Genomic DNA, 14,314 nt, shown 5'->3' with positions numbered 1-14,314 from the left:
TTGCAGTATTTTGGTGTAATAGAGTGCTATGTGAGAGTGCTGCTTTTCTGGCCAGTTCTTATCAGTCGGGAAACACTTACCGTCTGTATCTCAAAATCAATACTCTGAGGAATGAGGAATCAAAGTGCCTGCTTTAATAGCAGATTTGAGTCTGGCCATTAAAAAGTCATATAACTTTCCCAAAAAAAAGAAATAGCTACACATTCAGCTCAGCAATTCGTTTGAGTTTATATTTTAGTATTTATTTTTTTGATATATCATGATGAGTTCTCTGTGTGTTCATCTCTCACCTCTCATTTTGTGTCTGCAGTAATGAGGGAAGTTTATGGCTGCTCCGCTGCTGTCGGACTCTTGTGTTGTGCTGTGACTTACAGCCTGTGCTTTGGTTTTGGACAGCGCCAGACTCTGTGTATTCCATTACCACCAATGACTAGTACCTTCTGAAGCATCAGCAGTTTTTGTAGGAGTCCACAGGCCCATGTTGGATACACGTTTTTTAATTTCCAGTTGAAGCCAAGGTTAAGCATTGCTTATTATTTCATCATGCTTAGCTAATTATGTCTTTGTTAAACTAACTGTGCTTTGCCAAGAAATCTCTCACTAACATTAGTTACAGTAAAGGAATAGTTCACTTAAAAATGAAAATTCTGTCATCATTTACTCACCCTCAAGTTGTTTCAAACCTGTATGAATTTCTTTCTTCTGCTGAACACAAAGGAAGATATTTTGGAGAATGTTGGAAACCAGTTGATGTTTTTGACTGTTTGGTTCTTCAAAATATTCTTAAAATATATTCTTCAAAATATCTTCTTTGAGTATATCTTCTTGAGGGTGAGTAAATAATGACAGAATCTTTTATTTTTTAAGTGAAAGTATTCCTTTAAGTGATTTGTAACAATTTAAGGGCTTCTATTATTCTATTTTAAAGGCTCATAATTTTGCTTTGGAGGTCTTCTACTATAGGTTTACATGTATCCAAGTTGAAAAAACACTTTCATTGTCTCATAATACACATTGCAGCATCACCTCTTTTCTCAAAGAGTCTGAAACCGTTTGATAAAGGATCCGGTCACTCTAAACCCCTCCTTTCCGAGAGCCTACTCTGCTCTGATTGGTCAGATGGCCAAGCATGTTGTGATCAGTCTACCGATTACAGTGTGTTGGAAACCAAACGGCCATTATTTCTTTGCAGACTTTATAAAAGATGAAATAATGGAGTACAAAGAGGTCACAATGACATGTTCACCTCTCAAAATAAGACTAATTTTTCCTTTTCTTTGTCGAAATTAAAAGCAGCCATCAGTTCAGAATTTCTTATATACAGGTCCTTCTCAAAAAATTAGCATATTGTGATAAAGTTCATTATTTTCCATAATGTAATGATAAAAAATTAACTTTCATATATTTTAGATTCATTGCACACCAACTGAAATATTTCAGGTCTTTTATTGTTTTAATACTGATGATTTTGTCATACAGCTCATGAAAACCCCAAATTCCTGTCTAAAAAAATTAGCATATTTCATCCGACCAATAAAAGAAGTGTTTTTAATACAAAAAAAAAGTCAACCTTCAAATAATTATGTTCAGTTATGCACTCAATACTCAATACTTGGTCGGTAATCCTTTTGCAGAAATGACTGCTTCAATGCGGCGTGGCATGGAGGCAATCAGCCTGTGGCACTGCTGAGGTGTTATGGAGGCCCAGGATGCTTCGATAGCAGCCTTAAGCTCATCCAGAGTGTTGGGTCTTGCGTCTCTCAACTTTCTCTTCACAATATCCTACAGATTCTCTATGGGGTTCAGGTCAGGAGAGTTGGCAGGCCAATTGAGCACAGTAATACCATGGTCAGTAAACCATTTACCAGTGGTTTTGGCACTGTGAGCAGGTGCTAGGTCGTGCTGAAAAATCTCCATAAAGCTTTTCAGCAGATGGAAGCATGAAGTGCTCCAAAATCTCCTGATAGCTAGCTGCATTGACCCTGCCCTTGATAAAACACAGTGGACCAACACCAGCAGCTGACATGATACCCCAGACCATCACTGACTGTGGGTACTTGACACTGGACTTCAGGCATTTTGGCATTTCCTTCTCCCCAGTCTTCCTCCAGACTCTGGCACCTTGATTTCCGAATGACATGCAAAACTGAGCAACAGTCCAGTGCTGCTTCTCTGTAGCCCAGGTCAGGCGCTTCTGCCGCTGTTTCTGGTTCAAAAGTGGCTTGACCTGGGGAATGCGGCACCTATAGTCCATTTCCTGCACACGCCTGTGCACGGTGGCTCTGGATGTTTCTACTCCAGACTCAGTCCACTGCTTCCGCAGGTCCCCCAAGGTCTGGAATCGGTCCTTCTCCACAATCTTCCTCAGGGTCCGGTCACCTCTTCTCGTTGTGCAGCGTTTTTTGCCACACTTTTTCCTTCCCACAGACTTCCCACTGAGGTGCCTTGATACAGCACTCCGGGAACAGCCTATTTGTTCAGAAATTTCTTTCTGTCTTACCCTCTTGCTTGAGGGTGTCAATGATTGCCTTCTTGACAGCAGTCAGGTCGGCAGTCTTACCCATGATTGCGGTTTTGAGTAATGAAACAGGCTGGGAGTTTTTAAAAGCCTCAGGAATCTTTTGCAGGTGTTTAGAGTTAATTAGTTGATTCAGATGATTAGGTTAATAGCTCGTTTAGAGACCCTTTTCATGATATGCTAATTTTTTGAGACAGGAATTTTGGGTTTTCATGAGCTGTATGCCAAAATCATCAGTATTAAAACAATAAAAGACCTGAAATATTTCAGTTGGTGTGCAATGAATCTAAAATATATGAAAGTTTAATTTTTATCATTACATTATGGAAAATAATGAACTTTATCACAATATGCTAATTTTTTTAGAAGGAACTGTACATAGGCCTGAATGATTTATTTTCATAACGCGACTTTGGCTTTGGCATTGCATGGTTGTTGTTCTGATAACATCTTTATTTCAGCGTGTTCCTCTTTGTTTGTGTCTTGTTTGTTTGTGCATATTTAGTTTTTTTCATAATGTTGATTCTTTCAAAGCTGAATCAGCAGATATACCCACCGGCATGAATGTCTGATTTAGATAGCTCAGATTTCTCCACTGTTCTGGATCTCATAAGGATTCTGTTGATGACACAATGTTAGAAAGCATTCAAAGATTCCTTTGTGGATGTTAACACAGTAGATTGTCATGACATTTAAAGTGTTCATTGTATGTATAAAATATACACTTTTGTTCAAAAGCTTTTTAATTGAAACGATTCTTCTGCTCACCAAGGCTGCATTTATTTGATCCAAAATGCCGTAAAAACAGTAATATTGTGAAATATTATCACGATTGAAAATAACTGTTAAAATTGTATTTATTCCTGTGATATAAAGCTGAATTTTCAGCATCATACTCCAGTCTTCAGTGTCACACGATCCTTCAGAAATCATTCTAATATGCTGATTTAGTGCTTAAGACACATTTCGTATTATTATCAATGTTGAAAACAGTTGCTTTATATTTTTTTGTGGAAACTGATACATTTTTCATGATTCTTTGGTAAATATAAAGTTGAAAAAGCAACAGCATTTATTTGAAATTTAAATCTTTATAACATAAATGCCTTTACCGTCATTTTTGATCAATGTATTTTCTCATTCTCTTTGTGAAAGCTCTCTCTATAACTCTAAACACTGGCATAAAAATGTAAAGAAGTATTTAAAGTGCAAAAGTGGGATAAGAAAAAGCTATATAAAACAGCATGGAAAAAAGTGGTATGAAAATAATGGCAGTGTTCATGTCAGCCTGCATAGAATGCACAATATAAGCGTCATTATATAGGAATGGGTCAGACGGTCCATTCGATGTAGCGCTCAGGCCTGCACTATAATTTGTGCCTGACCCTTTTCAGTTTCTCTGCTCTTGAGAGAGTGATACTACAAAGCCCCACTAAAGTGATTTGTCAAGGGCCTGCATGCTCGAAAATCAGACTACCTCCAGATAGCAGGGTGGCAAGAAGATGGATCTGGTGGTATGTCGTACTAAACTCCCTGTGATTATGTTCACTCAGAAAGGAGCGATGTAGACAAGGGTGGAGGGAGAGAGAGGGGGTCTTGGGTGGGCAAATCTCTCTCAGATAGTATTTCAGTATCCATGGGAAAGCATTACGAAATATGCGTCTCTGTAAAGGTAATCAGAACATTTAATCATTTAAAAGTCAATGCATTTATTAATTTAGCACTCGCTTCCTCTGTGCATTTTGCTTGTTTGGTAGAAATCTTTAAAAAGATCTCTTGAAAAAAAACCTCGACCAAATAGACTAAATCTATTATGTTTATTTTGACGGTAACAGATAAAGCAGAGACCCCTTACATAACCATGCATGCACTAAGTATGTCATTTCCGTGACTCTTATGCGTGTTTAAACACAACACAGGCCCATTAAACACATTTTTAAACAGAGATAACTTGACATTTTATAGAGATAACGTGACCTTTTGTGTTCAGGCTCTCCCATGCATTTGATCTCTGCATGTAAACCACATTCCTCACTTGGAGCTTTAAAGTTATAGACTGAACTCAAAAGCAAAGGTGGTCATTATACGTATACTTTAAAGAAAAATATGTTTAGTCAGGGCAGGAATGCTTCATTATAAGCCTTGTAAATCAAACCAGACTTTCTCCTCTTCAGCCTGAGGATGTAGTTTCTGGAGAAATGCACTGAGCAGCACTGAGGCTGATGTTAATGCTGTCTCATTTATTCTTAACAGAGGCGAAAGTCTATCGAGATGTTCTCAATGTAAGACGGCACGGTACTGCAGTGTTCAGTGTCAGGTAAGAGCTCTTCACACACTAATCATCTGAGCTTTTACAAACAAGTTTGTGATGAGATCTCATTTCATTTAGGTGCATTGTTTTCTACTTAACATTTTACACCTAAATAAAAATAATTGACAAATGCAAAATGAGATTCCAGTCAGCAGCCTAGATAAAGCTGTTTATTCCATTTCATTTCTTTTCATTTCACATTCATCTATTCTCCAAACTGCTTGGAGAATGAAACACCCTAGACAGATACCCAGTCCATCACAGTGTACTTGTTTTGCAATATAAAAGCAGCCTAATTGAGGTTTCACTGTTTTATATGTTGATGGCATGCAACAATTTATGTTACTGACAATAAAAGGAGAACACTACTAACTGAATTTAACATGCTGGCTGATATGGGGTTGAAAGCATATTCTAGAATCAAATTTTACCATATATTGGGTGAAGGATTAACTATAACTATAACTATAAATTGAGCCATCCATACTTTGAGATCTTGTAGGCAGGAAGTGATGGAAGGGGGAGAAAAAACAGAATTGGGTGAACGGTAAGATAGATTTGTATATCATCAGCATAACTATGGAAATTAAGACCATGACGCTGAATGATCTGGAAGTATATAGATTAGAAATAGAGGTGGACCAAGAACAGATCCTTGAGGTGCACCACAGAAAACAGTGAAAGAGCAAGAATTGTGTTCATTTATGCTAATGAATTGTTGCCCGTCCAAGAGATATGAAGTTATCCACTGAAAGGCAGTATAAAGTCAATAAAATTCTCCAGGTTCCCGTACAAGCGCTCGTGAGTCGGCAGTTATCGGAAAATTGCATGAGGTCCAGTGGGACTTCCAATCAGAAGTATTTGGTGCTTGGAGCCATACACCTGTGAAACGCGTTATACATTCAACAGATTTTCCAGTATTACTTCCTGTCTTTTAATGGCACTTAAAGTTATAGTTTAACCAGAAATGAAAATTCTGTCTTTGTTTACATGTCTCACGTCATTTAAAACCTGTATTCATATGTCTTTCTTTGTGAAAATGACAAAGGACAAACACCATACAACTAGTCGATACAACCCATGCACTATATGTTTTATGGCTTTGTGAGAGGAACAGACCAAACTTTAAGTGATTATTGCTGTAGTTTTCAAATCTTGCTGTAGTTTTCAATTTGTTCTGTTCCTTACAGAAAGCTATAGTATAGCTTTAGAACAGAAGAGTTATATAGGCTACTTCTATGACTTCAATTTGGGACTTTGACTGTGTCGTTCCTCATTCAGGTTTATATTATGTAAAAGAGCAGCGGGAACATTCTGCTAAACACAGAAGACGGAAAGTCATGCAGGTTTGGAAATGACATGAGGAGTAAATTGTGTCAGAATTACATTATTGGGTGAAATATCCCTTTAATGTGTCTGTCAGATGCTCTGTAGAAGTCTTTGCAGTTCAAGAACATCCAGTCTCTCAAAACTAGACACCACGCTGCTTTAAAATAGCAAAGCTGTCACTGTCAAACCAGCCTTGTTCTCTCCAGGCACTCCAGACACTCTTTTTTTTAATTGTAGGGCAGTCTTTCATCATAATTCCCTCTAAAGGGAGACCACACACAGCAAGCACATTTGACAAGATCTGAGATCTGATTGAAGATGTGTCACTTCATCTTATATGTTTGTGAAATCTTTTCTATTTATTCTCTATCCTCATTTTCACCCTTCAGAAACAAGCATGGCTCGATCACAAGAGAGAATGTAAATGCCTTCAGCGCCTCCAGCCAAGAATCCCCACCGACTCCGTCCGCCTGGTTGCTAGGATCATTTTCAAACTGGTATGTGAAATCAGAACACCTGGCATATCAGGACCACTTCAAACCCATTCAAAGCATGTTTTGCATTTAAAACTATCACAGCTGGTGTTCGGCCACAGGACTTGATATTGTTACACACTTTCTGTCTCTTTCTACAGCTCAGCCAATCAAAAAGTGACCAAGAGGAGCTGTACTTGATAGCTGAACACCAGTCACGTAAGTTCCTGTTTGATTTGTATTTGCATTGCACTGACACAAGTCAAGTGGTTGTTGCTATATTGCGGATTTTAGCTCGACTGGAATGCTGTGTTGATCAGTCAGCATCCAGGACTGAACCAATATGTTTTATAAAACCATATGCGTTACATACACAGGGTACTCACGCTATAAGTCTCCAATGTTGAATGACATAATAACCTTATAAAGTTCATGTACTACACGGTTGAGTATACAGTGTATAAGTGCATAGTGTATAGCAGGGGTCTCAAACTCAACTTAACTGGGGGCCGCTGGTGGTAGAGTCTGGGTCAGGCGGGGCCGCATCAAGTATTCCACAAAAAATAGTATTCAAGTATTCCAAAAAAGGAGCACAACTGATCCAATCTTCAAGAGCTGTCCTTCTGACAGTTGAAGTTCATTTTCCTTATACACAAAATCTTTGTTATACTTCAATTTAAAAACATTCTTTTTCTTTTCCTCATAACACATATTTGTGATACTTATATTTGCTTATGTCCTTTTTATTTTCTTTATACAACACATTAATGATATTGAATGTTTTTTTGGAAGGCACATTTCCTTTTATTATACTTAAAAAACGATTATTGCTTTTGAAATACAAATATTTGCAGTCATGTCTTTGCGCGCTCAAGTTCGTTATTTCAAATGTAGGTGCGCGGTATGCGCGCTCATAATGGAAGCGACGCGGTCGTGGTGCGACGCGCTCGTTTTTCCAAGCGCGTGCGCGCCGCATCGAGATAAAAACATCTCAACTTTTCAGAATGCCGCAAGCGCACCGTAGCTTAGCAACGACAGACGCCTACGGAGCGCAACCGCCCTAGCGCTTTGGAAAAAGGAGAACGCGGCGCGCCTAGCGTTTTCTATGCGTTTTTGGGCGCTAAATGTGAATTCAGCCTTATTTAATTATTTCTACACATGTATAGTGTCTCAGGCAAATTACTGACTTTGCACAAATCAAAGCAAACCTTCTTATTAACCTGCTGGACACATATTACAAGCTCAAAATGATTATTCTCACATTGTTTTAGAGCAGGGGTCTCCAACACGTCGCTCGCGAGCTACCAGTAGCTCGTGGCATGTTCACATATCCCGCTCACATTTTGCTTGCTCAAGTTCGTTATTTCAAATGTAGGCACGCGCCAAGCGCGCTCATAAGCGACACGCTCATTTTTTCCAGGCGCAGTATGTTTGTACTTCGTGGTTGTCCATGACAACTATTGGCAACAAACCCACCGTAAGCTGTCATGAGACTATCTATGGTAGCCCATAAGGGATAAAAAATATATATATATTTTTAAAACGCGGCACACGCAACGACGGGCCGCACTAACATTAAACTTTAATGTCAAGTAGGGGGCCACAAAATATTGCGGCCCGCAATGAACGTGCTTTTTTTTTTTTATAAGTCACACACAGTAACAAAACCTTAACGAAAAAACTTTGGAATGAACTTTGCAATTTAGACGCGCAAACTGCGTGCCGGTGCGGTGAGACGTGCATGCTCGGGCAGATTCGGCTTGAAGTGTATGATTCGGACGCGGCGACGCGCGCGCTGTTACAAAAGAAAGCCATGCACACAGCCCATAGATATAAACACACAGCCAAGCCAAATGGGGTCTTGCCGGTCTTGCGCACCGAACGCGTCATTTTTGCCGCGCGCACCTTCGCGATCGTGCGGACGCGTCGAGTATAAACAAGGCTTTACTCCGTGTCAGCGCGCGCTCTGATCGGTAAAGGTGCACAGACCTCTCCCGAATCATCTCCAGCAGTAGCAGCCTCCGTTTCCCTCTTAAGCTGATATTAGTATTTAAACATTCTCTATGATAAAAAATGTTTGTAAAAAATATTTTAATAGCACGGTTTTGGCGGTTATAGAGTTCTAATGACGGTGTTCAACTATAACCGTCGGTCTCACGGTTATATAACCGTCACACCCCTATCTCATTATTATGAAATCAAAACGAAAATCATTATAATTTCTGGTCTTAATGGTAAGTCACTTTAATGCAAAAATAAAAGCTCACTTTTGAAATCTAGAGCATTTGAAGTTGCCTTTCAGACTTCACAGAAACGGACAATATCCAATTTCCTTTAAAAAAAGTTATGTACAGAATAGGCTGTGTTGTTAATGGGCGGTAGTAAAAATCACTTACTTATTTTTCCTGTAAAGTTGAATGATCAGATTTCCTATGATGAAAGGTGAATAAATGTCAGATTCTGGCAGGAGTTTATTATAACATTATGAATTTTCTTCTCTTTCTCGGTGCGGTCCCTCTGTGAAACCTGCCCGCGGCCCATGGCTTTTCAGAAGTAATTGGCTATTTTGTCACAAAGAGCCTCTGACTTTTCTTTGGCCCGATTCTTTCCTATTCACTCATAAGTAATGTGCAGCCATTAGAGAGGTAATCCCGCTGATGTTCCTTATGGAAGCAGTCCGCACCCCATCTGAACTTGTGCTTCATCATCACACTAACGGCCCTCGCTCTCACCTCAAAATTAAGGTCTCATCGGCTTAAGTATTATTTCAGGAAATCCATCAGCTCCTCATTTTTGCAGCTGTCCTGATTTATGTGTAGACCAGTTCCTTTAGACAAACAGGAGAGCATTTCATTTGATCTCCTTCCTTCACGTGTCGGAGTGATTTCAGCTAGTGGTCGAACGATGGGTTTTTCGATGGCTATGAGCCGGGTAGCCTATTTAATCCTGTTATACTGTATATATTACGATTTAATGGTAGCAAATGAGACATGCAAAATTGAAGAAATCAAAGGAATCATTCACCCAAAAATTCATACAACAGGTTTTATGTCAATTATGAGTGGTCATGGGACATTAATGTCATTACTTATACGTTCACATCTAAATTGCAAATTTGCGTTTTCATTGCACGCGTTTAAGAGAAAGAAATCGCCACATCCGGGGCAGATTATGCCCAAATAGAAATGGCTGTTGTAGCCACTGTGGATCTCTCATTAAATACAATTATTTGCAGTTTAGAGTGTGTTTGAGAGAAAATTTATTCAGAAAATACATTTCCATTGTAGCTTACACTACTGATCAAAGATTTGGGGTCAGATTTTTTAAAATGCTTTAGAAATAATACACTAATGCTCACCAAGTCTGGATTTATTTATAGTAAATGTTTAGTTTTATTGTAAGTACAGCTATATTGTGAAATGTATAAACATTAGAGTTATTTTAAATCGTTATAATATTTAAAAATGAAAGCTGAATTATGGGAAAGCTGCAACCCCTCCAGTCTTTAGTGTAACATGATACTTCAGAAATAAATCTAATCTAAATCAATGCTGATTGTGGTGACATAATAAATATTATTACCAGTGTTGAGAGCAGTATTGCTGCTTAATATTTTTGTGATACATTTTTTTACGGATTCTTTGAGAAATAGACATTTCAATTATTGGAAATCTTTTGTAACAAGTCTTAAATCTATTTTGCATTATAAGTACTACCACTTTTGGATTCATTTCTTTAGACAAAACAACAACAACAACAACAAAACGTACTTACCAAATAAAAAACTGAATAAAAAAAAATGTGTATCCACCTCGAGCAAGCATGTTCTTTTATTCACTTTTTGGAAATTTAATTTGCATATTAGTGTTTCAATTCAGCATTTGTATGTGATATGACAGAATTTGCATTAAAATACAAGAATGGAAACCCAGCTCATCAAACTTGGCACAATGTGTCTTGAAGCGGCATATTTCAATTATGCACTAGTGAAAATGAGATTTAAGACTTATTATAGGTAATTATACAGCAAATAGAAACTTAAACATTTCTTTCTACAAAGCATCAACAATATTTCAGAAACATCATGTACTGCACTAGTTGTACAGGCTATTTTTATGGTGGGTTTTATAGTGCTTTTTTTGTGTGTTTGTGGAACTCAACAGCCCTGGCCTCCATTCATTTTTAAAAGGGTTATGACATGGACTTTTTAATTATTTTAATATGGTCCTTGAGGTTCACTTATAATGTTAATAATATTTTTGGGCAAAAAAACAAACAAACAAATACATTACCATTATGATTGGCTAACGCCATTTCATAGGAAACAGTATCAACGACCACACGTTATTGAACTTAAATAAGTGTTTTGAAAACTTTATCTATATAATTCCATTTAAAATCAAAGCATTATGAAATAATTTACTTACGGATTGTGATGCAGCTGCTGTCAGATCCAATACTGTTGGCTGCTTCATCTTTTAACAAAAGATTCTTAGCAAACTCTCCATTTCACTGTGCCTTTTTTACCAAACAAAATTCTCAGAACAAACATATAATCCTTCAACGTGATCCAGGACAGCATTCAAATAAAGCATCCTCTTGTTCTCTTACGAGAGGTTCTCTCGTATTGCGTAAGTTTAGCTTACGCTACGGGAAAGATTCATCTTCTCGAGATATTGAAGCCAAAAAATTATCCTTAATTTTGTATTCATTGTCAACGCAGTGCAGCAGCTAGCAGACCTAGAGCAGGCCATCTCGCGTGCTCATTGGCTGCCCTGCGGCAACTGCTGAAGCCTACCAGTGAGCCCGGTGTGACGTCACGCCCAATGAAGGGCGCCCGTGCCTTCATATCGTCACAGCCCGCCAGAATGGGCGTGGCTTAGCGTATAAAAGTAGGGGCTGTAGGCTGACTTCCCTGATTTTTCGTCTCTTCAGCGAGCTCTTCGCATTGCTGGAACTGAGAGAAGCCACCGCTGCCGTCGAACAGCGAACAGCCAGCTTAGGACAGCGCTGAGTAAGCCGGCCGTCTTCGCCACCTTCAGCCATCCGTGCGAGCTACGCTATCCGGCGACGTATCCTTTTTTACCTTGCAAACTATTCCTAAAAGAGCGCAAGTGTCTTTTTAAAGATGCCTCGCACTTCCTGCGGCTCGTGCAGGGCCCCGCTCAGCGCTGGAGACCGCCATGTGATCTGCGCTCTCTGCCTGGGCCTGGAACATGCAGAGCTCGCCCTCGCGTCCGGGTGCTGCGAGCTCTGTGAAGCGCTTCCGCTGTCGACCCTGCGGGCTTGACTCGAAGCCTTCAACCCCGAAGCAGCCACTCCGCCCTCTGCGGGACCGCGCAGAAAGAAGCGCCGTTCCCTGAGACAGCCGGAGCCCGTGGCCACAGCGACGCGCTCGCCGGAGAACCTCCCTCGAGCCTTGCTTTCGCCTTCCCCGCCTCCCCTCACCGACGCGCAGCTGCCGCTCACGAGCCTCACTGCCGTCGCATCTGAGGATGAGGCCGAGGGACACGCCACGAGAGACTGCTGCTCCATCCTGGCATCAGACAGCGAGGAATGGTCGCTTCACACCGCCTCCTCGTCGATCCAGGAATCCAGCCGTTCCAGAAAATCAGAGTGACTCAGACCTGCATAGCGGCTCTGCAGCCCTGGTTAGTGGCCGACTGGTACCAGCAGGGAGTGATGATGGGAACCATCTCTTATCGAAAAGTCATTTCGACAGACGCGTCCAACTCGGGTTGGGGCGCGCTGTTCGAGGGCAGACCGGTCTTCGGCCAGTGGTCAGACCAAGAGAAGTGTTTTCACATAAACTGTTTAGAAATGATAGCGGTCGAGAACGCGCTGAAGCGCTTCCTCCCGTTCATACAGGGCCAACATGTTCTTGTCCGCTCGGACAACACGTCTGTGGTGTCCTATGTAAACCGTCAGGGCGGTGTCAGATCCATAAATCTCTGCAATCTGACGGAATGCCTCCTTATTTGGTCTCAGATGCACCTGCGCTCGCTGAGGGGGGCGCATGTGCCTGGCCACTTGAACGACGGCCCAGACAAACGGTCCAGGGACAATGTTCCCCCAGGGGAATGGTCCCTGCACCCCCAAACGGTCCAGAAACTGTGGCGCCTATTCGGCAGAGCGGAAGTCGACCTATTTACGTCAAAAGACAACGCTCTATGCCCGACGTTCTTCTCGAAGGACGAGGACGCGCTGGCCCAGGTTTGGCCCAGCCTCCCGCTATATGCTTTCCCTCCGGTCTCTCTGTTGCCACAGGTGATCAAGAGAATCAGGGAAACGCGCCACTCGGTGCTCCTCATAGCCCCGCGTTGGGAGAATCAGAATTGGTTCCCGGAACTAGCACGGCTGTCACATACAGCTCCGTGGCCGATTCCGGTGAGGGCAGATCTCCTCTCTCAGGCTCGCGGCGCGATCTGGCATCCCCATCCAGAGCGCTGGTCTCTGCACGCATGGTTGATCAACGGGTACTCGTTGCCCTGCCAGAAGGAGTGATGAACACGATCACGCAGTCTAGGGCTCCTTCCACGAGAAGGCTCTACGCGTCTAAATGGTCGGTGTTCTCCGGATGGTGCACCGACAGAGGTCTGGACCCACGGATATGCGGGGTGGCGCATCTGCTCACTTTCCTACAAGAGCTGTTGGATAAGGGGAGGTCCCCATCCACGCTCAAAGTATACGTGGCGGCCCTGGCAGCGTTCGCAGAATCGACGCACGGCCAGTCACTGGGAAGACATGAGTTGGTCATCCGCTTCCTTAGAGGAGCTAGAAGGATGAACCCGCCGCGCCCCCCGTCGGTTCCTATGTGGGATCTTTCATTGGTCCTCGAGGCCCTGAAAGCCTTTCCATTTGAACCACTAGACTCCGTGGGGTTGAAATATCTATCACTGAAAACCGTCTTTCTGACTGCACTGTCATCAGTAAAACGTGTGGGGGACCTGCACGCGCTGTCTGTCAGCGCGTCGTGTCTTGAGTTCGGGCCGAATGACTCTAAAGTCATCCTCAGACCTAGACATGGCTATGTTCCTAAAGTGATGGGCACTCCATTCAGAGCGCAAGTTATTTCGCTGTCAGCTTTGCCTGCATCTGACAGCGAAAGCGATGTGAATCTACTCTGCCCTCTCAGGGCGCTGAGATTTTACATTACGCGCTCCGCCTCCTTCAGGCGTTCAGAACAGCTTTTTGTTTCGTTTGGTGGGCGCACCAAGGGTCTCGCCTCCTCGAAACAGAGCCTGTCCAGATGGATAGTGGACGCTATAGCAGCTGCTTACGCGTCAAAAGGTCTGCAATGCCCTCTGGGCATCAGGGCTCATTCCACGAGAGGCGTGGCCTCGTAGTGGGCATGGTCCAGTGGGATTTCTATCCATGACATATGTGTAGCGGCGGCCTGGAACTCCCCGTCTACCTTTGTCAGGTTTTATAACCTAGAAGTTCCTGCCTTGCAGGCTAAGCTTTTGTCAGTTTGAAGGAGATGTGTATTCTGCCCAGATATCCCTGCTCAGATCACTCTCACGTGACTCAGCTCTCCTGGTTGAGCTGCACTAGTAGGGTCCGTGCCATGTGCCTGCTCTGTATTCCCTATGTGTGCTTATGTACAAGTGATGGCCCGCGTGGCTGGCCACCTTATTTTTTCCACTTATAGGGTTCCCCTTGAAAGTTTGGGGTCTCATGGTG

The 14,314-nt window shown here is 41.9% G+C and overlaps 1 protein-coding gene across 1 annotated transcript in view; it reads left to right on the top strand.

Annotated features, from left to right (window-relative positions):
* The window catches only part of smyd3 (SET and MYND domain containing 3), a 216,450-nt gene that overhangs the window by 23,370 nt on the left and 178,766 nt on the right, over nt 1-14,314 (top strand). The window contains exons 2-4 of the mRNA XM_056256150.1: nt 4,772-4,835; nt 6,548-6,655; nt 6,793-6,850. Of these exons, the coding sequence (XP_056112125.1) occupies nt 4,772-4,835; nt 6,548-6,655; nt 6,793-6,850 (230 nt within the window). The remainder of the gene's footprint in view (nt 1-4,771; nt 4,836-6,547; nt 6,656-6,792; nt 6,851-14,314) is intronic.

This window comes from Rhinichthys klamathensis, unplaced genomic scaffold, assembly GCF_029890125.1.
Source record: "Rhinichthys klamathensis goyatoka isolate OS25496 unplaced genomic scaffold, OSU_Roscu_1.1 h1tg000123l_1, whole genome shotgun sequence".
Taxonomy (NCBI): domain Eukaryota; kingdom Metazoa; phylum Chordata; class Actinopteri; order Cypriniformes; family Leuciscidae; genus Rhinichthys; species Rhinichthys klamathensis.
The sequence above is the reverse complement of the archived record's forward strand: the minus strand, read 5'-3'. Positions and strand labels throughout refer to the sequence as shown.